The sequence below is a fragment of the Microcaecilia unicolor genome, chromosome 9 (genome assembly GCF_901765095.1).
Source record: "Microcaecilia unicolor chromosome 9, aMicUni1.1, whole genome shotgun sequence".
In the NCBI taxonomy this organism is placed as follows: Eukaryota; Metazoa; Chordata; class Amphibia; order Gymnophiona; family Siphonopidae; genus Microcaecilia; species Microcaecilia unicolor.
The window spans coordinates 192846845-192872790 of record NC_044039.1 but is presented as its reverse complement, the minus strand read 5'-3'; the positions used below and the strand labels follow the sequence as shown (position 1 = coordinate 192872790).

At 48.2% G+C, this 25946-nt stretch overlaps 1 protein-coding gene across 2 annotated transcripts in view; it reads left to right on the top strand.

Moving 5' to 3' along the window:
* Positions 1 to 25946, top strand: part of DYNC1H1 (dynein cytoplasmic 1 heavy chain 1) — a 415182-nt gene that overhangs the window by 332188 nt on the left and 57048 nt on the right. For both annotated transcript variants that reach the window (XM_030213839.1, XM_030213838.1), the window contains exon 69: positions 14447 to 14560. In XM_030213839.1, coding sequence (XP_030069699.1) covers positions 14447 to 14560 — 114 coding nt within the window. The remainder of the gene's footprint in view (positions 1 to 14446; positions 14561 to 25946) is intronic.

Below are 25946 nucleotides of genomic sequence, written 5' to 3'. Positions count from 1 at the left end.
AGCAAGGCCCTAGATCCTCACTCTTGTCCTACACAGACCCTGCTTGAGTACATTCTACACTTATCGGAGTCTGGTCTTAAAACCAACTCAGTAAGAAGCCACCTTAGTGCGATTAGTGCTTATCATTTTTGTGTAGAGGGTAAGCCCATCTCTGGACAGCCTTTAGTTATTCGTTTCATGAGAGGTTTGCTCTTGTCAAAGCCCCCTGTCAAACTTCCAACAGTGTCATGGGATCTCAACGTCGTTCTCACCCAGCTGATGAAACCTCCTTTTGAGCCACTGCATTCCTGCCATCTGAAGTACTTGACCTGGAAGGTTATTTTCTTGGTGGCTGTTACTTCAGCTTGTAGAGTCAGTGAGCTTCAAACCTTGGTAGCCTATGCTCCTTACACCAAATTCTATCATAACAAAGTAGTTCTCCGCACTCACCCTAAGTTCTGCAAAAGGTGGTGTCGGAGTTCCATCTGAACCAGTCAATTGTCTTGCCAACATTTTTCCCCCATCCGCATACCCGCCCTGCTGAACGTCAGTTGCACACATTGGACTGCAAGAGAGCATTGGCCTTCTATCTGGAGCGGACGCGCCCATACAGACAGTCCACCCAAATGTTTGTTTCCTTTGACCCCAATAGGAAGGGGGTTGCAATTGGGAAACGCACCATCTCCATTTGGCTAGCAGATTGCATTTCCTTCACTTATGCCCAAGCTGGAGGGTCATTTCACGGCTCATAGTGTTAGAGCCATGGCGGCGTCAGTGGCCCACTTGAAGTCTGCAACGATTGAAGAGATTTGCAAGGCTGCGACGTGGTCATCAGTCCACACATTAACATCACATTATTGCCTCCAGCAGGATACCCGACGCGACAGTCGGTTTGGGCAGTCGGTGCTGCAGAATCTGTTCGGGGTTTAGAGTCCAACTCCACCCTCCTAGGCCCTGTTTTATTCTGTTCAGGCTGCACTCTCAGTTAGTTGTTCTTCGTAGGTCAATTCTTGTTATGTCCTCGCCGTTTCGAGGCCCAATTGACCCTTTTTGTTGTTTTGAGTGAGCATGGGTGCTAGGGATACCCCATCAGTGAGAACAAGCAGCCTGCTTGTCCTCGAAGAAAGCGAAAGATACATACCTGTAGCAGGTATTCTCCGAGGACAGCAGGCTGATTGTTCTCACAAACCCTCCCTCCTCTCCTTTGGAGTTGTTCTTGTTTCATTTTTGCTATTCATTTAACTGAGCGGGAGCGGTCGCGCACGGGCGGGAAGATGGCCGCACATGCATGGTGGGCGTGCCCTGCGCGCTGGACCTCCTGCAAGACGTTTGGAGCTTGCTAGGGAAACTCTCCGGTTCTGAGGGGCTGCCGTGGACATCACCCATCAGTGAGAACAATCAGCCTGCTGTCCTCGGAGAATACCTGCTACAGGTATGTATCTTTCGCTACCCTGCATTGCCAACTAGTAAGATTGCTGATCCACAGTGTGAACTCCACAGGGTGGACTGCAGTGTCATCCAATGAAATTTTGCCTAACTAGCTTATGACACAAAAAATGTGCCTTGGTCCAGCAGACCATGAGACCTCCGGGATCTCAGTGGTATGTGGAAAAGGAAACTATAATCCCCACCAACCAAAGAGAAGGCAAAAGTGCAAGAGTACCTACACAACAGTACTTAAAAGATCACCTCATTGCCACACCAAAGCTACCCACAGCACTCCTAGACCACCCTTGGGAACCTTAGAACTGGTGAATGCCAGATCAGCTGCAAAGAAATCCTCGGCGATCCATAATGTCATACATGAGCATCATCTCGACATCCTAGGAATAACTGAAACCTGGCTAGATGAAAGGGGGGGGGGGGGGGGGGTTACCGCTGGCTGAACTATGCCCAATGGGTTTCAACATCCAACATCAACCAAGACCAGGAAGACGGTGTGGAGGGGTAGCAATCTTGATTTGGGATACAATCAAACTGTGCAGAATCTCCTTCTCCCAGCTACATGAATCAGAATCTCTTTTAATCCAGCTTGAAGAGGAGAAACCAATCTGGCTGCTCTTGGTATACCGAACACCTCAAAACAACACATTATCTTTGCAAGAACTCCTAGACTTGATTTCAAGTGACCCTGAATTACCCTAGGCTGGTGATCATGGGGGATTTCAATCTACACATCGAAACCCCAGATACCACCACAGCTGCCTTTCTGGACATGATGACAGCACTAGGATTTACACAGGTGATCATTTCTCCAATCACATACTAGACCTGGTATTCTACAAAGCGGTTGACATCCTAGAATTCTGGGATATCAGTATTGAAATAACACCTCTATCATGGCCAGACCATTTTCTAATTAAAATTTTCCTAAGTGACCACCTGAAACAAATGTCACCTCCCAGAGTTTGGAAGGAGATCAGACAAAAAAAAAAAAAAGCTGACCATTGAGAATTTCTTACAGGCATTGGACTATCCACATGTGGATGAAAAGACAACTACAGTGTCGGAACAGGTTGACATTTGGAATACACATTTAGCCAAGACCTTAAAGAAAACAGCACCACTAAAAAAGGTCTTATGCCCCACTCACCTTGGTTTTCTCCAGAACTTCAGATCCTTAAACGCGAAGGACGGAAACTGGAAAGGAGAAGGCAAATCTCACCTGGATGAAGACAGGCTAAACTGTAGGAAGCACACGACAAAGTACCACAATATTTCTCTCAATGCATTGCACAGGCTGCCAATTCAACTAAGCAGTTGTTCAGTATTTAAACATCCTACTGTAACCCCCACAACAGAACCAGCCTGCCCAATCTAAACTGAACTGCAATGATTTTGTTGCATACTTTGCCAACAAAATTAAAAGTCTCCGCCAGCAAGCAATCCCACCCAATCTCCAATCAGTTAACCAGGACTGCACAAACTTGCCCCCTCCTGATAAAGACAGATAGGACACTTTTAACCCAATGACAGAGGAGAGCCTTGACAAAGTCCTAAGAGACCTTGGACTAACTACCTGCTCCCTTGACCCCTGTCCATCAGGCAAGTATGGGCCTCATAGAAGGCACCACAAAAATTGTGAATGCCTCTCTTTCTAATGTGCAACTACTGACAACATTAGAAAGGGCAGTGGTTCACCCTTTGCTAAAGAAAAACAACCTTGATCAGGACAAACTTGAAAGTTACCAGCCAGTATCCAACATCCCATTTCTAGGTAAACTTACAGAACAAACAGTATGCGTTCAACTTAATGATTGTAGAAGAGAGAAACTGGCTAGATCCATGTCAATCTGGATTCATACCCAGTTATGGAACAGAAACGGTCCTCATATCCCTACTAGATGATCTTCACAGAGACAGGGGAATTCGCCTCGGTGTTAGTACTGCTAGATTTCTCAGCAGCTTTTGACACTGTGGATCATGATGATATGCTAGCACGACTTAACAGAAACAGGTATCAATGGAACAGTTCTTGCCTGGTTCAGATCCAGACAGGCAACAATCCATTATGTTTGTCAGCAACTCATTGCCACCATGGGCAGGGACCTACGGGGTACCACGAGGATTGATACCTCACCTATTCTGTTCAGTATGTACCTCAAGCCACTAGCTGAGCTGATTCTGTCATTGGACACTCAGTTCTACATCTCCAGATGATGTGCAGCTACTCATACCCATTGAACCTGACTTACCTACAGCCTTGAATAAACTGACTACCTGTTTAACATCAATTCAAGAATGGGCTAAACACAACAAGCTTTGCCTGAACCCAAGTAAAACCAAGCTTCTCTGGGTCTCTAACACAATTGGATACATACCTGACATCAAAGTATTTTTTTTTTGGGGGGGGGGGAGTATGAATTCCCCCTCAAATCACAAGTCAGGAACCTTGGAATACAGTTAGTTTCAACACTTACTCAGATTCCCCAAATCCAAGCAAACTTCAAGAGCTGCTTCTATTATTTGCGACAGGTACTCTGCCTTCCTCCTTACATCGAGAAGGTAAATCTTATCCCAGTTGTGCATGCCATGATAACATCAAGACTATTACTGCAATGCACTATACAACGGTCTGACTACAAAGGGCCTGCACCAGCTCCAATTGATTCAGAATGCTGCAGCAAGACTCATAGAAGGTTGCAAGCGACGTGACCACATCACACCATTTTTGCAAAAACTTCATTGGCTACCATTACAACACAGGGCTAAATGTAAAACTCTTTGTCTGAGCAAGGCCCTTAAAGGAAATGAGGCCTTGTACCATGCAGAAAACCCAGGTTTTCTGAAATGTATCCAGATGCCCTCTGTGCAGTCAACTTACTAAGATAGTAGGCATCCCACAAGGCACCTCGTAACTGCTTCTGAGTCGGAAGAATTGGTGACTTACATAGTAACGTATAGTAACATAGTAGTTGACGACAGAAAAAGACCTGCACGGTCCATCCAGTCTGCCCAACAAGATAAACTCATATGTGCTACTTTTTGTGTATACCTTACCTTGATTTATATCTGCCATTTTCAGGGCACAGACCATAGAAGTCTGCCCAGCACTAGCCCCGCCTCCCACCCACCAGCCCTGCCTCCCACCACTTGGACACTCCCTCTTAACTGCAGTACAGGAGAGAAGAACTTTCTTCACATCTGGGGCAATGGACACAGGAACCACATGTAATAGAAAAAGAGAAGGGTCCGCCACCACTGAAGCAGAAAGCATTGTAGAGAAAACCCTGACCCAATCAGTCCAAAAGGATTTAATATAAGGACAGTCCAACCACACATGGAAATAAGTTCCCACATCCCCTCCAACAGTCCCTCGAGCTGGCAGGAACATATTGTGCTAACGCCACATGTTCTGTATACCATCTATACAGTAACTTGACACCACTTTCCTGCCCTTTTTCTATTACACATGGTTCCTGTTTCCATTGCCCCAGATGTGAAGAAAGTTCTTAATTTAGGTGGTTTGTTTGTTTTGAAATTCCCTTGCAGATGTTTAGTGATTTTGAATTCAATAAATTGTTTTCTTTGATCCCAAGAAACTGATAGAATTTGTAAATTCTAAAGAAGGTGCTAGGGATACCCTGGTCGCACTCAATAATTGATTTGCTGTATATCGGCTGCATGTGTTAAGCTGTCTACTGCTCTATTGATGATTATTTTTCACTGTATGTTTTCTATTTCCTGGTTCTTGGATCCAAATTATGTGGACAAAGTTGAAGAATATGTTTTCTTTGGGAAGATTTTTGGATAATGTTAACTGAGATATTGCTGAAACATTTATGTTAATATGTAAATGTAAAATAAAAATATAAATCATAGAAAAGAAAACTTAAGAGCCCAAAACACATCAGAAATACAGGGAGAAGGAGTACTATGAAAAATAAATTAAAAAAGTAAAAATACCCACAAAGGAAGACAGAAACACGCAGCAAAAAAAAAGTTGCTGAGGAGATAGAGACGTGACGTCCTAGCTCCGCAGAAAACTCTAGACTGAGGGTCCTGCACTTGCATGTCAGATAGGAAGGAACTCACGTACAGTGGTGGAAATAAGTATTTGATCCCTTGCTGATTTTGTAAGTTTGCCCACTGACAAAGACATGAGCAGCCCATAATTGAAGGGTAGGTTATTGGTAACAGTGAGAGATAGCACATCACAAATTAAATCCGGAAAATCACATTGTGGAAAGTATATGAATTTATTTGCATTCTGCAGAGGGAAATAAGTATTTAATCCCTCTGGCAAACAAGACCTAATACTTGGTGGCAAAACCCTTGTTGGCAAGCACAGCGGTCAGACGTCTTCTGTAGTTGATGATGAGGTTTGCACACATGTCAGGAGGAATTTTGGTCCACTCCTCTTTGCAGATCATCTCTAAATCATTAAGAGATCTGGGCTGTCGCTTGGCAACTCGCAGCTTCAGCTCCCTCCATAAGTTTTCAATGGGATTAAGGTCTGGTGACTGGCTAGGCCACTCCATGACCCTAATGTGCTTCTTCCTGAGCCACTCCTTTGTTGCCTTGGCTGTATGTTTTGGGTCATTGTCGTGCTGGAAGACCCAGCCACGACCCATTTTTAAGGCCCTGGCGGAGGGAAGGAGGTTGTCACTCAGAATTGTACGGTACATGGCCCCATCCATTCTCCCATTGATGCGGTGAAGTAGTCCTGTGCCCTTAGCAGAGAAACACCCCCAAAACATAACATTTCCACCTCCATGCTTGACAGTGGGGACGGTGTTCTTTGGGTCATAGGCAGCATTTCTCTTCCTCCAAACACGGCGAGTTGAGTTCATGCCAAAGAGCTCAATTTTTGTCTCATCTGACCACAGCACCTTCTCCCAATCACTCTCGGCATCATCCAGGTGTTCACTGGCAAACTTCAGACGGGCCGTCACATGTGCCTTCCGGAGCAGGGGGACCTTGCGGGCACTGCAGGATTGCAATCCGTTATGTCGTAATGTGTTACCAATGGTTTTCGTGGTGACAGTGGTCCCAGCTGCCTTGAGATCATTGACAAGTTCCCCCCTTGTAGTTGTAGGCTGATTTCTAACCTTCCTCATGATCAAGGATACCCCACGAGGTGAGATTTTGCGTGGAGCCCCAGATCTTTGTCGATTGACAGTCATTTTGTACTTCTTCCATTTTCTTACTATGGCACCAACAGTTGTCTCCTTCTCGCCCAGCGTCTTACTGATGGTTTTGTAGCCCATTCCAGCCTTGTGCAGGTGTATGATCTTGTCCCTGACATCCTTAGACAGCTCCTTGCTCTTGGCCATTTTGTAGAGGTTAGAGTCTGACTGATTCACTGAGTCTGTGGACAGGTGTCTTTCATACAGGTGACCATTGCCGACAGCTGTCTGTCATGCAGGTAACGAGTTGATTTGGAGCATCTACCTGGTCTGTAGGGGCCAGATCTCTTACTGGTTGGTGGGGGATCAAATACTTATTTCCCTCTGCAGAATGCAAATAAATTCATATACTTTCCACAATGTGATTTTCCGGATTTAATTTGTGATGTGCTATCTCTCACTGTTACCAATAACCTACCCTTCAATTATGGGCTGCTCATGTCTTTGTCAGTGGGCAAACTTACAAAATCAGCAAGGGATCAAATACTTATTTCCACCACTGTATGCACAGTGGGGCCTCTGCCAAAAGCCTCTTAAAGTAATAGAGCACTGGGCAGCATCTGCACCATCAAGATAATGTAACCCAGATGTAAGGATACAACTGTCCTGCTTGTCCTCGGAGAATGAGGAATACAAGTACAAAAAAATAAAACAGATCAATAAAGTTAAATATGTGAAGATTTCTATGTTGTGCTTTTAATAGTTGCTATATTGTCAGAATATTAAATAAAAGCAAATGGTAAGGGAGAAAAGTATGAAAAGGGAAATTTGTGAGGAAAATACAAAAATAATTCTATTTGCAGGACAGTTACTTTAGTCTGCTAGAAAATGTGTTGCGTTGACTTCTGGTACCTACTGTAGAGTCTTTTCTCCGAGGACAAGCAGGCTGCTTGTTCTCACTGATGGGTGACATCCACGGCAGCCCCTCCAATCGGAATCTTCCTAGCAAAGTCCTTTGCTAGCCCTCCCGCGCGCACTGCGCATGCGCGGCCGTCTTCCCGCCCGAAACCGGCTCGAGCCGGCCAGTCTTCTTTCGTCCGCACTCGGTACGGCTGTGTTTTTGTCGTGTCGAGCCCCGGAGAGTCGACCTCGCGCGTCCGTTTTAAAATAGACGTGTTTTTTTCTTCGGAAAAGTTCTAAATTTGTTCGGGAAGTGCTCCGGAAACCCCCTTGGGTTTCATTTGCCCCTTCCCGTGTTTCCAGTTTTTGCCCCGGTAAGTTTTCTTTCGTCGTCGGGGTAGGCCTCTTTTCGGCCTCGGTCGAGATTTTTCTCCCTTAAAGTTTTTGTGCTCCAAATTCGTCAATTCGGATTTTGATTTCGCCAGCGTGATTTTTCCGCCCATGACATCGAAGCCTTCCAGCGGCTTCAAGAAGTGCACCCAGTGCGCCCGGGTAATCTCGCTCACTGATAGGCACTCTTCGTGTCTTCAGTGTCTGGGGGCCGAGCACCGTCCTCAGAACTGTAATCTGTGTTCCCTGTTACAAAGGCGGACTCAGGTAGCGAGATTGGCCCAGTGGAACGTTTTGTTCTCGGGCTCTTCGTCGGCATCGGCACCGGGGTCATCGTGTGCATCGACGTCATCAGCGTCCAGACCTTCATCCTTGGCCGCCAGTGCATCGAGGCATCGGCCCTCTGCATCGGCGCCGAGACATCGGATAGCTGCATCGACGTCGGTGGTACCGGGACCTCGTCTCCTGATGTCGTCGGACGGTGGTGCATCGGGTGGAGTGCAGGTGAGGGCTGTCCATTCCCCTGCTGGTGGCGGTGAGCCTTCGGGTGGGTCTCCCCCTACCCTGAAGGCTCCTGCGGTACAGCCCCCCCGGGATCGACCTGCTTCGACCTCGGCCCTGAGGAAGCGACGGATGGATTCTACGTCCTCCTCGTCGGTGCCGGGGAGCTCCGGTGACATGCTTCGGAAGAAGTCGAAGAAGCATCGACACCAGTCTCCTCCCCGCGTCGGCACCGAGAGCTCTGGGTCGCCGAGGGAGTCGGCACCCAGCAGGCATCGGCACCGAGAGGACCGCTCACCCTCTGTTCAGGAGGTGTCGATGCGCTCCACTCTGGACAGCCCGGACCAGCCTCCACGCCCGGAACAGGTTCTGACGTCGACGCCTGCATCGACCTCCCTGCCTTTCTCTGCAGCCGCTCTGAACGAGAGCCTCCGGGCCGTTCTCCCAGAGATTCTGGGAGAGCTGTTGCGCCCTACCCCTCCGGTACCGGCGGTGCTTGCGCCTCCGGTACCGTCGAGCGTGGCGCCGGCTGGCCCATCGCCCGGGGTGAGGTCCCCGACGTCGGTACCGCGTGCGGTGCCGACTGCGGCCACCTCCCAGGAGGGCTCCCCGACTACGTCGGCGGAGGGAGCTTCGCCGATGCGGGCAAGGGAGTCTACCTCTCGACGCCCCCATCGTGGACGTGGCTCCACGGAGTCGAGCCGGGCGAGGTTGCAGACACAGGTCCGTGAACTTGTGTCTGACACCGAGGGTGAGGCCTCGTGGGAAGAAGAAGAAGACCCCAGATATTTCTCTGACGAGGAGTCTGAGGGTCTTCCTTCCGATCCCACTCCCTCTCCTGAAAGACAGCTTTCTCCTCCCGAGAGTCTGTCTTTTGCTTCCTTTGTCCGGGAGATGTCTACGGCCATCCCCTTCCTGGTGGTTGTGGAGGACGAGCCCAGGGCTGAAATGTTTGAGCTCCTGGACTATCCTCCACCTAAGGAAGCGTCCACTGTTCCCTTGCACCATGTCCTGAAAAAGACATTGCTTGCGAACTGGACCAAGCCACTAAGTAACCCCCACATCCCCAAGAAGATCGAGTCCCAGTACCGGATCCATGGGGACCCAGAGCTGATGCGCACTCAGTTGCCTCACGACTCTGGAGTTGTGGATCTGGCCCTAAAGAAGGCTAAGAGTTCTAGGGAGCATGCTTCGGCGCCCCCGGGCAAAGACTCTAGAACCTTAGACTCCTTTGGGAGGAAGGCCTACCATTCCTCTATGCTCGTGGCCAAAATCCAGTCTTACCAGCTCTACACGAGCATACACATGCGGAACAATGTGCGGCAGTTGGCGGGCTTGGTTGATGCTCTCCCCCCTGAGCAAGCCAAGCCTTTTCAGGAGGTGGTCAGGCAGCTGAAGGCGTGCAGAAAATTCCTGGCCAGAGGGGTGTATGACACCTTTGATGTTGCGTCCAGGGCCGCTGCTCAAGGTGTGGTGATGCGCAGGCTCTCATGGCTGCGTGCCTCCGACTTGGAAAATAGACTCCAGCAGCGGATTGCGGACTCGCCTTGCCGTGCGGACAATATTTTTGGAGAGAAAGTCGAGCAGGTGGTAGAGCATCTCCACCAGCGGGATACCGCATTCGACAAGTTCTCCCGCCGGCAGCCTTCAGCATCTACCTCTACAGGTAGAAGATTTTTTGGGGGAAGGAGGACTGTTCCCTACTCTTCTGGCAAGCGTAGGTACAACCCTCCTTCTCGACAGCCTGCGGCCCAGGCTAAGCCCCAGCGCGCTCGCTCTCGTCAGCAGCGTGTGCCTCAGCAAGGCCCCGCGGCTCCCCAGCAAAAGCAAGGGGCGAGCTTTTGACTGGCTCCAGCAGAGCATAGCCGACATCCAAGTGTCAGTGCCGGGCGACCTGCCGGTCGGGGGGAGGTTGAAAGCTTTTCACCAAAGGTGGCCTCTCATAACCTCCGATCAGTGGGTTCTGCAAATAGTCCGGCAAGGATACACCCTCAATTTGGCCTCAAAACCTCCAAATTGTCCACCGGGAGCTCAATCCTACAGCTTCCAGCACAAGCAGGTACTTGCAGAGGAACTCTCCGCCCTTCTCAGCGCCAATGCGGTCGAGCCCGTGCCATCCGGGCAAGAAGGGCTGGGATTCTATTCCAGGTACTTCCTTGTGGAAAAGAAAACAGGGGGGATGCGTCCCATCCTAGACCTAAGGGCCCTGAACAAATATCTCGTAAAAGAAAAGTTCAGGATGCTTTCCCTGGGCACCCTTCTCCCCATGATTCAGCAAAACGATTGGCTATGCTCTCTGGACTTGAAGGATGCCTACACACACATCCCGATACTGCCAGCTCACAGACAGTATCTGCGATTTCAGTTGGGCACACGCCACTTCCAGTACTGTGTGCTACCCTTTGAGCTCGCCTCTGCGCCCAGGGTGTTCACAAAGTGCCTAGCTGTAGTAGCAGCGGCACTTCGCAGGCTGGGGGTGCATGTGTTCCCATATCTCGACGATTGGCTGGTGAAGAACAGATCCGAGGCAGGAGCCCTGCAGTCCATGCAGATGACTATTCGCCTCCTGGAGCTACTGGGGTTTGTGATAAATTACCCAAAGTCCCATCTTCTCCCAGCGCAGAGACTCGAATTCATAGGAGCTCTGCTGGATTCTCGGACGGCTCGCGCCTACCTCCCAGAGGCGAGAGCCAACAACTTGTTGTCCCTCGTCTCGCGGGTGCGAGCGTCCCAGCAGATCACAGCTCGGCAGATGTTGAGATTGCTGGGCCACATGGCCTCCACAGTTCATGTGACTCCCATGGCCCGCATTCACATGAGATCTGCTCAATGGACCCTAGCTTCCCAGTGGTTTCAGGCTGCTGGGGATCTAGAAGACGTGATCCACCTGTCCACGAGTTTTCTCAAATCCCTGTATTGGTGGACGATTTGGTCCAATCTGACTCTGGGATGTCCCTTCCAAATTCCTCAGCCACAAAAAGTGCTGACCACGGATGCGTCTCTCCTGGGATGGGGAGCTCATGTCGATGGGCTTCACACCCAAGGAAGCTGGTCCCTCCAGGAACACGGTCTACAGATCAATCTCCTGGAGTTGCGAGCGATCTGGAACGCTCTGAAGGCTTTCAGAGATCGGCTGTCCCACCAAATTATCCAAATTCAGACAGACAACCAGGTTGCCATGTACTATGTCAACAAGCAGGGGGGCACCGGATCTCGCCCCCTGTGTCAGGAAGCCGTCAGCATGTGGCTCTGGGCTCGCCGTCTCGGCATGGTGCTCCAAGCCACATATCTGGCAGGCGTAAACAACAGTCTGGCCGACAGACTGAGCAGGATTATGCAACCTCACGAGTGGTCGCTCAACTCCCGTGTGGTGCGCCAGATCTTCCAAGTGTGGGGCACCCCCTTGGTGGATCTCTTCGCATCTCGAGCGAACCACAAAGTCCCTCAGTTCTGTTCCAGGCTTCAGGCCCACGGCAGACTGGCATCGGATGCCTTTCTCCTGGACTGGGGGGAGGGCCTGCTGTATGCTTATCCTCCCATTCCTCTGGTGGGGAAGACTTTGTTGAAACTCAAGCAAGACCGAGGCACCATGATTCTGATTGCTCCTTTTTGGCCGCGTCAGATCTGGTTCCCTCTTCTTCTGGAGTTATCCTCAGAAGAACCGTGGAGATTGGAGTGTTTTCCGACCCTCATCACACAGGACGAAGGGGCTCTTCTGCATCCCAGCCTCCGGTCCCTGGCTCTCACGGCCTGGATGTTGAGAGCGTAGACTTTGCCTCTTTGGGTCTGTCAGAGGGTGTCTCCCGCGTCTTGCTTGCTTCCAGGAAAGATTCCACTAAGAGGAGTTACTTCTTTCTATGGAGGAGGTTTGCCGTCTGGTGTGACAGCAAGGCCCTAGCTCCTCGCTCTTGTCCTACACAGACCCTGCTTGAATACCTTCTGCACTTGTCTGAGTCTGGTCTCAAGACCAACTCTGTAAGAGTTCACCTTAGCGCAATCAGTGCATACCATTACCATGTGGAAGGTAAGCCGATCTCGGGACAGCCTTTAGTTGTTTGCTTCATGAGAGGTTTGCTTTTGTCAAAGCCCCCTGTCAAGCCTCCTACAGTGTCATGGGATCTCAATGTCGTTCTCACCCAGCTGATGAAACCTCCTTTTGAGCCACTGAACTCCTGCCATCTGAAGTACTTGACCTGGAAGGTCATTTTCTTGGTGGCAGTTACTTCAGCTCGTAGAGTCAGTGAGCTTCAGGCCCTGGTAGCCCAGGCCCCTTACACCAAATTTCATCATAACAGAGTAGTCCTCCGCACTCACCCTAAGTTCTTGCCAAAGGTCGTGTCGGAGTTCCATCTGAACCAGTCAATTGTCTTGCCAACATTCTTTCCCCGTCCTCATTCCTGCCCTGCTGAACGTCAGCTGCACACATTGGACTGCAAGAGAGCATTGGCCTTCTATCTGGAGCGGACACAGCCCCACAGACAGTCCGCCCAATTGTTTGTTTCTTTTGATCCCAATAGGAGGGGAGTGGCTGTAGGGAAACGCACCATATCCAATTGGCTAGCAGATTGCATTTCCTTCACTTACGCCCAGGCGGGGTTGGCTCTTGAGGGTCATGTCACGGCTCATAATGTTAGAGCCATGGCTGCGTCGGTAGCCCACTTGAAGTCAGCCTCTATTGAAGAAATTTGCAAAGCTGCGACGTGGTCATCTGTCCACACATTCACATCTCATTACTGCCTGCAGCAGGATACCCGACGCGACAGTCGGTTCGGGCAGTCAGTTCTTCAGAACCTGTTTGGGCTTTAGGATCCAACTCCACCCCCCGAGGGCCCTGTTTGTTCTGTTCCAGGCTGCACTCTCAGTTAGTTGGTAAATTTTTTAGGTCAATCTCAGTTATGTCCTCGCCGTTGCGAGGCCCAATTGACCATGGTTGTTGTTTTGAGTGAGCCTGGGGGCTAGGGATACCCCATCAGTGAGAACAAGCAGCCTGCTTGTCCTCGGAGAAAGCGAATGCTACATACCTGTAGAAGGTATTCTCCGAGGACAGCAGGCTGATTGTTCTCACAAACCCGCCCGCCTCCCCTTTGGAGTTGAGTCTTCCCTTGTTTCTCTTTTGCTACAATACGAGACTGGCCGGCTCGAGCCGGTTTCGGGCGGGAAGACGGCCGCGCATGCGCGGTGCGCGCGGGCGCGCGAGGGCTAGCAAAGGACTTTGCTAGGAAGATTCCGATTGGAGGGGCTGCCGTGGACGTCACCCATCAGTGAGAACAATCAGCCTGCTGTCCTCGGAGAATACCTTCTACAGGTATGTAGCATTCGCTTTCAGTGCTTAAGTATAATAGATTCTTAACTTTTTTTTTTTTTAATCTCCAAGTCAGAGGTTGTCAAAAAGGGTTTCTTTTGGCTCTGCCATCTCTGTTCTATTAGAAGATTTCTGGATTTTCCATTTTTTCATACCTTGATTCATGCATTTATTATTTCTTGGTTTAGACTATTATAACATTGCGTATGCTAGTATTTCTCTATATCATCTTCGTCATTTACAATCCCTCCAGAACTCAGCAGTACATTTAGTATTTGGTGCAAAGAAGTATGACCATGTTACTCCTATGCTAATTCAACAACTTTAGTTACCAATAAAACACCAAATCCAATTCAAAATTACTCACAAAGTTTAACATCTTAGGAGCCCCCTTTACCTGGATTCCTTAGTTATTCCATATACATCAACACTACTGTTAGATTTCTTCTGCATTTTTTTTTACTTATCACCTTGCCTCTGGAATATCTTTCCACTAACATGAGGGCAGAGCTTACTCTATCCAAATTCAAGACTTTACTAAAAAGATGTTACTTTCAGCTTGCTGTTAATCTCTCAGTTACTTAGAAGTGCTGTGCGCAGCCTGTATAGTCTCCTAGAGCCACCGTGTCTTAATTGTATGCTGTTACATCCTTTGAATGAATGCATTCTTTCCTATTTTAATGGATTTCCTTTAATTTTATCACTTATTTAATAAACTTTGTAAACTGCCTCTCCTTTTTTATTAGAAAGGGCGGTATATTAAGTTTTAAATAAGCATAAACATGTTCTTTATTTGTATGCTTAGGTGCCAGTGAATTTGCTGCGGGCTGGTCGAATTTTTGTATTTGAACCACCACCTGGAGTAAAAGCCAATATGCTGAGAACCTTCAGCAGCATACCAGTTTCCAGAATATGCAAGGTGAATAAGTCTTTTGTTTGATTCATTTTGCTAGTTTCTTTTGTCAGTGAATTACAGAAAATTCTTCACTTAAAAGATACTTCTCTCACTTGTGACTTACTGTGGTAGACTTATTTCTTAGTACTGTATCCATACACCCATTAGGCTTTAAATTATTTGTTCTGGATCTAAATTACTGGTAAATATAGCTTTTATATTTACCATTACTTTAGTTCCAGGACAGAGATATATGTATATATAAGTGTAAAATGATAAAAACGTTTGAACATTATATGATAAATTTATTTTGAAGCTGGAGTAAGTAAGTACCTGCATTTGCAGTAGAAATTGTGATTATTGCTGCGCATGTAGCCTGCTAGATTTAACCCAGCAGCAGGTTCTTTCTAATCAAGTTAGTGTTCCTCTAATCCAAGAGGTGAGCAACCACAGGCCTCGAGGGCTACAACTCATTTGGGTTCAATACTTCCACAGTGAGTATACATGAGATTGATTTGCATGTACTGCTTCCATTGTATGCAAATAGGTCCCATGTATATTCACTGTAAAAATCTTGAAAACCCTACTAGATTGTGACCCTTGAGAACTATGGTTGCCCATCCCTTCTCTAATTGATTTTTTCTGTCTCATTAGATTTGACTTATTCTTTCCATCTTTCCCCTTCCTATTTTCCCTTTACAAAATGGAATCCACCCTGGGCAACATGTTTCGGTGATGCATAGGCATACTTGCCAGAAGGGCTGAATGGAAGTCTTCTTTGAGATTTCCTTAGTCCTGCTGATTTTGTCTTGTAAGCTTCCAAGTTAGCTGTCTTCTCTTTCCAGACGAGTGTATCATGCCTTATCCCCTGGATTCTATATATGGCAACTAAAGTTGCATGTGCAAATCAGCACACATAGCCAATTTTCATATGCAATTTGTTTAACAAGCTAATCGGCGCTGATAATATTAGCCTCTAACAACCAATGATCAGCAGTAATTAGAATGTACGTGTGCAACTATCTAAGTATATTCTGTAAAGTGGTGCGTGTAAATTCTGATGTGTGGATCACAAAATGGGGCGTGGCCATGGTAGTGTCATGAGCAGGTCATGGGCATTCTTGAAATTTATACGCACTGTTACAGAATATGCCCGATCTGTGCCTAAATAAGATGTGGGCATTTATACCAGGTTTTATTTGTTGGGGGCAGCCACTACACGTATTATATAAACCATGCCTAACTTTAGGTGAGGTTTACAGAATGGCGCTAAGCTTGTTTTTTTTTTTCCGGCACCATATCTAGAATCTGACCCTGTATGTCTAAACTGAGCTAGCCCTGACAGACTTCAACCTTTGCTGTTATCTGAGATATTAAAGAGAAATTAGATCTTACCTGTTAATTTGCTTTCCTTTAGTCCCTCCGGACCGGCCCAGAATGTGGGAGAGAGGTGTTCTGGAAGCCAAATTTAGGCTCTTAGGTAGAAAGCTCAAATCCAGATCCTCTAGGGTAGCATTTTCTGAAGTGCTACCCATTTCACACGCAGGGCCCAAGAGACAGGCAGAGCTCTGTAGTCTCAATGCATGGATGAGACGATGGTGCAGGAAGGAGGGTTTTAGATTTGTTAGGAACTGGGCAGCATTTTGGGAAAGGGAGAGCCTATTCCGAAAGGATGGGCTCCACGTTAACCAGGGTGGGACCAGGCTGATGGCATCGACATTTAAAAAGGAGATAGAGCAGCTTTTAAACTAGAAACGGGGGGGGGGGGGGGGGGGGGGGGAGGGGAGGCCGACAGTCGCTCAAAAGCACATGGCTCGGAATAAGGTATCTTTCAAAGATATCACCAAAACAGGTAAGATAGGGTATCCTGATAGTGAGGTTGCAAAAGAGACCGTAGTAGATCAGGTGTCCTTAAATAAAAATAAAAATCAGACAAAAGATTGCAAATTAATACTGTCATGTACTGAGCATGATGTAAATAGGAACAACAAACATAGTTTGAAATGTCTGTATGCGAATGCCAGGAGCCTAAGAAATAAAGATGGGAGAGTTAGAATATATTACACTAAATGAAAAATTAGATGTAATAGGCATCTCTGAGACCTGGTGGAAGGAGGATAACCAGTGGGACACTGTCATACCAGGGTACAAATTATATCGTAGTGATAGGGTGGATCGAATTGGTGGAGGGGTAGCATTGTATATTAACGAGAGCATTGAATCCAATAGATTGAAAATTCTGCAGGAAACAAAACACTTCTTGGAATCACTGTGGATTGAAATTCCACGTGTAAAGGGGAAAAGGATAGTGATAGGAGTGTACTACTGTCCACCTGGCCAGGATGAACCGACGGATGCAGAAATGTTAAAGGAAATTAGGGACGCAAACAAACTGGGCAACACAATAATAATGGGTGATTTCAATTACCCTGATATTGACTGGGTAAATGTAACATCGGGACACGCTAGGGAGGTAAAATTCCTCGATGAAATCAAGAACAGATTTATGGAGCAGCTGGTACAGGAACCAATGAGAGAAGGAAAAATTCTAGACCTAGTCCTTAGTGGAGCGCATGATCTGGTGCGGGAGGTAATGGTGCTGGGGCCGCTTGATAACAGTTGTCCTGTTTCTGTTATAGGTGAGCCCTTATGTTCCCTGAGGCCCCGCAAGACCTCAGAGGACAGCCGCGCACCCCAAATCTTCACCCGCGGCGACCGCCGTTCACCAAGGGTTGAGCCCCCAGCTGCAGGCGGCCAGCAGGACTGCTGGAACCGCGGGGTGATGGCCGGCCTGGCTGGTAGTCAGCAACTCAGTCTCTGAAGGGCAGCTAGCAAGGACGGCTAGCACTGAAGAGGAACACAGTCTCTGAAGGTGGCTAGCAAGGACGGCTAGCACTGAATAGGAACACAGTCTCTGAAGGTGGCTAGCAAGGACGGCTAGAACTGAAGAGGAACACAGTCTCTGAAGGTGGCTAGCAAGGACGGCTAGCACTGAAGATGGAACACAGTCTCTGGAGGTGGCTAGCGAGAACGGCTAGCACTGAAGATGGACCCAGTCTCTGGAGGTGGCTAGCGAGGACGGCTAGCGCTGCAAAGGAACACAGTCTCTAAAGAGCAACACTCCGAGATCCACTGTGTCGGCTTCTGACATCTAAAACGGAAGCACTGGACCCTTCCCGTTCCGTCGTTTAAATTTCCCGCCAGTCCGTCCCCTCCCAGGAAGAGGAGCCAATCCCCCCGGCCCTGGCAGGCAAGGAGCGCCTGGATTGGCCGGCCTGCCTATCAGGCGGAGTCTCCACTTCAATGCGCCAATCCGGCGCGAGTAGGCGGGGCTTGCGCGCTGGTCCGCTCCGGCCCAGGGAGACGCCGGCGCCGCCATCTTGGCCGGCGTGTTCCCTTCTCCGAGGCCGGCGTTCGCTCCAGCGGGTCGCCGGCCTCGGGCCGACCCGAGGCAACGCCGGCCCCGTCGGCGGCTCGTTTCCGCCGCCCTGGACCCCGCGAGCCCCGCCGACCATTGCTCCCCCCCGCTGGGGCACAGGTAAGGGCCCGGAACGGGACAACAGTGATCATAATATGATCGGATTTGATATTAGCTTTGAAATATACATAGGAAATCAAATACTTTAGCGTTTAACTTAAAAAAAGGAGACTATGATAAAATGAGAAAAGCGGTGAAAAAAAACTTAAGAGGAGCGGCTGCGAGGGTCAAAAATTTACATCAGGCGTGGATGCTGTTCAAAAACACCATCCTGGAAGCCCAGGCCAAATATATTCCGCGTGTTAAAGAAGGAGGACGGAAGACCAGATGACAGCCGGCGTGGTTAAAAAGTGAGGTGAAGGAAGCTATTAGAGCTAAAAGAAAATCCTTCCGAAAATGGAAGAAGGAACCGACTGAAAATAATAAGAAACAGCAAAGGAATGTCAAGTCAAATGCAAAGTGCTGATAAGGAAGGTTAAGCGGGACTTCGAAAAAAAAGATTCCGTTGGAGACAAAAACTTATAGTAAAAAGTTTTTTAGGTATATTAAAAGCAGGAAGCCAGCAAAAGAATCGGTTGGACCGCTAGATGACCGAGGAGTAAAAGGGGCGATCAGGGAAGACAAAGCCGTAGCGGAGAGGTTAAATGAATTCTTTGCTCCAGTCTTCACAGAGGAAGATTTGGGTGGGATACTAGTGCTAGAAATGGTATTCGAAGCTGAAGAGTCGGAGAAACGTAATGAATTCTCTGTAAACCTGGAGGATGTAATGGGGCAGTTCTACAAACTGAGGAGTAGCAAATCTCCTGGACCGGATGGTATTCATCCCAGAGTACTGATAGAACTGAAAAATGAGCTTGCGGAGCTATTGTTAGTAATATGTAATTTATCCGGAAGATTGGAGGGTGGCCAATGTAATGCCGATTTTTTTAAAAAGGTTCCAGAGGAGATCCAAGAAATTATAGACCGGTGAGTCTGACGTCGGTGCCGGGCAAAATGGTAGAAACTATTATTTAAAACAAAATTACAGAGCATATTCAAAAGCATGGATTAATGAGACAAAGTCAGCATGGATTTAGTGAAGGGAAATCTTGCCTCACCAATCTACTACATTTCTTTGAAGGGGTGAACAAACGTGGATAAAGGGGAGCTGGTTGATATTGTGTATCTGGATTTTCAGAAGGCGTTTGAGAAAGTACCTCATGAAAGACTCCAGAGGAAATTGGAGAGTCATGGGATAGGAGGTAGTGTTCTATTGTGGATTAAAAACTGGTTAAAAGATAGAAAACAGAGAAGTAATGTTAAATGGTCAGTATTCTCAATGGAGAAGGGTGGTTAGTGGCATTCCCCAGGGGTCTGTGCGGGGACCGCTGCTTTTTAACGTATTTATAAATGACCTAGAGATGGGAGTAACTAGCGAGGTAATTAAATTTGCTGATGACACAAAGTTATTCAAAGTTGTTAAATCGTGGGAGGATTGTGAAAAATTACAAGAGGACCTTACGAGACTGGGAGACTGGGTGTCTAAATGGCAGATGACGTTTAATGTGAGCAAGTGCAAAATGATGCTTGTGGGAAAGAGGACCCCGAATTATAGCTACGTCATGCAAGGTTCCACGTTAGGAGTCACAGACCAAGAAAGGGATCTAGGTGTCGTCATTGATGATACGTTGAAACCTTCTGCTCAGTGTGCTGCTGCGGCTAAGAAAGCAAATAGAATGTTAGGTATTATTAGGAAAGGAATGGAAAACAAAAATGAGGCTGTTATGCCTTTGTATCGGTCCATGGTGCTTTCAAATAGTGCTTCAAAATTCTTCTGACATCCAGACACCTCAAGCAATGTTGATCCTCTGAACCAGAGGAAGAACCCAAAACCGGCAAAATTACCAACTCAGACAAATGAAAACGTGACAATACTTTAGGGAGGAGAGAAGGAAGTGGTCGTAAAACTACCCGTTTCTTAAAGAATTCCAAGAATGGAAACAGACAAAAAAAGGCCTGCAACTCCGAAACTCTCCTAGCCGAGTAAACAGCTACCAAAAATACCATCTTAAGATTTAAGTCCTTAAGAGAGCAGGAGGCCAAGGGCTCAAACGGAGGCTTAGTAAGAGGACGAGATTCAAATCCCAAGCGGGAAAGAGAGCCCTAGAAGGAGGACGAAGAAGACTCGCTCCTTGAAGGAACCGACAGACATCTGGATGGCTAGACAAAGCCTTACCCTGCACACGCCCTTGAAAACAAGACAACGCCGCTAATTAAACCTTAAGAGAAGAAAGAGCTAGACCCTTTTCAAAACCATGCTGTAAAAAATCCAAGACTTCAGAAACTGAAGGCCGAAACGGAGCAATGTCGCGATCAGAGCACCACGACTCAGAGCTGCCAAGTCCTAATGTAATTAAGAGAAGTAGGCCAACGACATGACCTAAGCGTCTTGGCAACCACATTGGCGGAGTGACCTCTTTTTGTCAGCCTAGCCTGCTCAAGAGCCAAGCCGTAAGACAAAATCGAGCCAGGTCTGGATGAACCACTGGTCCCTGTACTAACAAGCTGGAATACTCTGGCAACCTGAGCGAAGGTGCATGAGATCGGCATACCACGGCCTGCAAGGCCAATCCAGAGCTATCAAGATTACCCGACCCCTGTGCGTTTCTATCCTTTGAATGAGAGGACCCAGAAGGGGCCATGGAGGAAAAGTGTACAGAAACCCCGACGGTCAGGGTTGGAGCAGAGCGTCTACTCCACTTTCTTTGTGGTCCCTCTGTCGACTGAAGTATTGAGGAACCGTTGCATTGAGATTTGAAGCCAGAAGGTCCATGATGGGAAGCCCCAGTGATCCACCACTGCTTTGAAAAGCTGTCGGACTGAGAGCCCATTCCCCCGGGTCTAGAGTGTGACGGCTTAGGAAATTTGCCTGAACATTCGGTGCTCCCGCTACATGAGCTGCTGAGATAGCGGACAGATGGTTCTGTGCTCAACTCATGAGCAGAGCTGCTTCTCTTTCCAATAGAAGATTCCTTGTTCCCCCCTGCCTGTTGACATACGCCACTGACATGGCATTGACCGATAAGATGCGAACTGGTTTGCTCAGCAGCAGAGTGAAAAATTTATTTATTAGGATTTACCGCCTTTTTGAAGGAATTCACTCAAGGCGGAAATGCTTCCAATGCTAATCAAATCACCCTGGTTTCCAATAGATTGATCGAGTAGGAAGCCTCTGTCCGAGATCTCAGGCCCTGTGCATACTGCTCCTGACAGCGAGCTCCCAAACCTTTGAGGCTGGAGTCCGTTGTGTCCACTATCCACTGGGAAGGATCCAGAGGCATTCCCTTGGTCAGGTTGTGCGTTCGAAGCCACCACTGAAGGCTGGCACATTCCTGGGCCCTCACCAGCAATTTCATCAATAGGGCATTCCTCTGCGGAGACCATCTGGATAGAAGCGATCTTTGAAGAGGCCTCATATGTGCCCTGGCCCACAGAACTGCTTCTATCATTGCCGCCATAGAGCCCAACACCTGAAGATAATCCCTTTCATGGGTCACCACCTTGTTCAAGAAAACCTGAATTTGGGACTGCAGCTTGAGAATCCTGGACTGGAGAAGATATACTCACTCCCGAGCCATATCAAAGGACACCCCTAAGTAGTTGAGGGTCTGCGACGGAACCAGCCAACTCTTGAGCGAGTTGACCACCCAACCAAGAGACTGCAGAAAGTGAATCACTCAGTCTGTGACCTGCAAGCTCTCCTGATAAGACTTTGCTCTGATCAACCAATCGTCTAGGTAGGGATGAACCAAAATGTCCTCTTTCTTGAGAGCCGCAGCCACCACAACCATCACCTTTGTGAACTTGCGAGGTACTGTAGCTAAACCAAAAAATTAGCAACATGTAAACTCTGTCAGGTGTGCTGTGGGCAGCGCCACCGTGATCCATCGACCAGGCACCCACTATGGGGTTAAATTAGAGTCCAGATCCTGTGTCACATACGGACCTCCCTTAATTCTGTAAGCTTTTAACCCCCTTTTGGTTGGTTGTATGGCAATTCAGGCTCAAAAACTTCTATTAATTTCAGGTTATTAATTATTAGGTTTCAGCCTGCCTATCTGATATCGCTGCCTGGATGTCTCAACGTCATCTAAAACTTAACTTGGCCAAAACCGAGCTTCACATCTTTCCCCCTAAACCTACCTCTCCTCTCTCCCCTTTCTCTATCTCGGTGGATGGCACTCTCATTTTCCCTGTCTCATCAGCTCGTAACCTTGGTGTCATCTTTGATTCCTCTCTCTCCTTCTCTGCTCATATTCAAAAGATTGCCAAAACCTGTTGTTTCTTTCTCTATAACATTAGCAAAATCCATCCCTTCATCTCTGAGCACTCTACCAGAACCCTTATCCACACTCTTATCACCTCTCGTCTTGATTATTGTAACCTGCTTCTCACTGGCCTCCCTCTTAGCCATCTCTCTCCTCTTCAATCAATCCAAAACTCTGCTGCGCGACTCATTTTCCGCCAAAGTTGCTAAGCTCACATTAGCCCCCTCCTTAAGCCACTTCACTGGCTCCCTATCCGTTTCCGTATCCAGTTCAAGCTTCTCTTATTGACCTATAAGTGTATTCACTTTGCCGGTCCCCAGTACCTCTCCACTCTTGTCTCTCCCTATGCCCCCCCCCCCCCCTCGGGTACTCCGTTCTGTAGATAAATCTCTCTTATCCGTCCCCTTTTCCTCTACTGCTAATTCTAGACTCCGTTTCCTTTTTGTCTTGCTGCACCCCACGCCTGGAATAGACTTCCCGAGCCTGTGCGTCTAGTCCCATCTTTGGCAGTTTTTAAGTCCAAACTTAAAGCCCACCTCTTTACCACTGCTTTTGACTCCTAACCACTACTCACTTGCCCTATCATTTATCCTCACCTATTTATTCCCTTACCCTTAATTGTTCTGTCTGTTTGCCTGTCTTATCTAGATTGCAAGCTCTCTGAGCAGGGACTGTCTTTTGTGTATGGTGTACAGCGCTGCGTATGCCTTGTAGCGCTATAGAAATGATAAATAGTAGTAGTAGTAAACCAAATGGAAGAGCCCGAAACTGGTAATGCTTGCCCAAAACCGCAAAACAGAGGAAACACTGGTGCAGAGGCCGAACTGGAATATGCAGATATGCTTCTGTCGGATCCAACGCCGTCAAAAACTCCTCAGACCTGACCGCCACTATTACCGACCGATGGGTTTCCATGCGAAAGGAGGAGACTTTGAGGGCCCGACTGACAGGCTTGAGATCTAAAATGGGCTGGAAAGTTCCTTCCTTCTTTGGGACTACAAAATAAATAGAATAACGACCTTGTTTGACCTCTGAGGTGGGAACTGTACAAATAGCTTGAGAAGCCTTTGCAGAGTCTCCCAGACGGCGCGCACCTTGAGCCAGTAGAGATAGGGAGACTCTAGAAAGGCAACCAGAAGATGCCGCGCGAATTCTCGAATAACCTCTAGCACCCACTGATCAGTGGTAATCTGGGCCCATTTCCAATAAAACTGTGTTAGCTGAGCTCCCACAGGAACTAGAGGCTGGACCCAGACACCTTCATTGGGCAGGACGGGAGGAAGACTGCAAGGAGGCTCCGGACTCACGACCTCCTCTCTGATTCCCAAGAAAGGACTGACCTCCCTGAAAAAATTGGGACTGCTGAGCTGGAGCAACTCTCCCTGGCCTTCTCTCTTGACCTCTACCAGACAGCGGGGTACGACTTGACCCCCGGAGTCTATCCTCAGAGAGCCAAGGCACCTTAGTATCACCCAGACTACGGACTAATTTGTCCAACTCATCTCCAAAGAGAGAGGATCCATGGAATGGAAACAGATTTAGACGCTGCAGCTGCATCCATGGACCATCCGTGCAACCACAGCGAGCGCCTAGCAGCTACACTTAAAGCCATAGATTTGGACGAGGCTCTGAGCAAATCATATAAGGAGTCTGCCAAAAAGGTGGAGCCCATCTCAATGTTTGCTACCTCAGTATCTACCACTGCCCAGTCATCCAAAACGCTATCCAGTACCTGCTCGGACCACCAGAAACACACTCTAGCCACCAGGGAACCACAGATAGCCTCCTGAGCTGCTAAGGCGGAGACATCAAAACTGCTCTTTAAGAGAGCTTCTATACATCTATCTTGAACATCCTTAAGAGCTGTGCCTCCATCCACGGGGACTGTGTTTCTCTTAGTAACCGCCAAAACCACTGCGTAAACCACAGGAGGCCTTAGAAGGGACTTGTCAGCATCTGGAACCGGATAGAGGCGAACCATAGACCTAGCAAGCCTAAAGGGGGGAATCCGGGACATCCCACTGAGCCTGAATAGTATCCCTTATATCCTGATGCATAGGAAAGGTCTTACCTGACTTTTGAATACCTTTCACCAGAAGGTCTACTTTATGCCCTCCACAGCTGTGGGCTGTTCTTCCTCAAAATGTAAGGTAGTAGCCACCAAAGAAATAAGCTCCTGCAAATTCTCCTTGTGAAAAATCCAGACCACAGACGAGTCCTCCCTTGGAAGAAGGGATTCCTCACCCTGTTCCATCAGCCCGGTCTCATCAGAGATCATACCTTCTCCCAAATAGTCAGCTCCTTCCACAGCTGGCATTTCCTGCTCATGATCAGAAATCAGATCCTATTATAAGTCCCATGCTCCCCTGGGCCGCTTTGTAGGCAATGTCCGCGTTTCCAATGCATGTTGTAAGGGAACAGACTGAGGACTGGTCTTGTGCAGCAAAAAGGCCCCTCTACATCTGTAAAACAAACTCCAGTGGGACCCTCCCCCCCCCCCCCCCCACGAGGGTCCCGCAGGCACAGATAAAACCACCTCTGCTTGTTGTAAAACCGCAGGCTGCAGCGCAGGAAGCTGCTCCATCAGCAACACAAGGTAAAATGGCTGCGTTTCCCGCCAGCACCGAAGCCGGCACTGATTCCGAACCACCCGAATCTCTGATAACTGCAGGTGCTGACGATGGAACAGATCTTGACAGACCGTCTTCCCTCTCGGTATCGACCGCAGTGCAATATTTACATACCCCCGAAGCCGCAAGCCCCCGTCGCAGGCACGCTGAACACCGCTGGTACTTCTCAGACATGCCAGCGAAGCAAAAGTTCTGGTGCTATTTTTTTTTTAATTCCCTTTTTTTTTTTTTTTTAAGTGACTTCCTCTCCCAAAGCCATCAGATCCTCTTCCCTTGAAGAGGCTGAGGCCAGCTAACAACCTGTAAGGAAGCCAAAAGCAGGGAGACCAAGGGAGGATTGGGGGGAGGGACTCGGCCACCCGAGTGTGACACCCCTGAGGCTTAAAGAGACCCCCGTGGGTCTCAGCCCCCAGAAATACAAGAAACACCGGGGCACAGAATAAACCAACAGCCAAGATACCCTCTACTCCCCAAATCAGTTCACAGAAACCCTATAAAGGAGTAGAGAAAGAGACACTGAAAAGGCTCACCACCTTCCTCCTGCTGGAGACTGGAGTGGAGTGGCCTAGTGGTTAGGGTGGTGGACTTTGGTCCTGGGGAACTGAGGAACTGACTTCGATTCCCATTTCAGGCACAGGCAGCTCCTTGTGACTCTGGGCAAGTCACTTAACCCTCCATTGCCCCATGTAAGCCGCATCGAGCCTGCCATGAGTGGGAAAGTGCGGGGTACAAATGTAACAAAAATAAAATAAATAATACTGAGTCTAGTAACAGCCAGGGCTCTTATTGGCTCTCTCTAGAGTCAGAGTTTTCAGTCTTCACCTGCTGGAAGGCGTGCATAACCCATCAGTTGCATTCTGGGCCGGTCCGGAGGGACGCTAAGGAAGTCATCCTATCCTGGCTCATTACTTTTACTTTTTTTTTTTTTTTTTTATAGGCAGAGTCCCTCAAGCTGAGGAATAAGAGTAACAGAGTAAAATTACATATTGAATAAG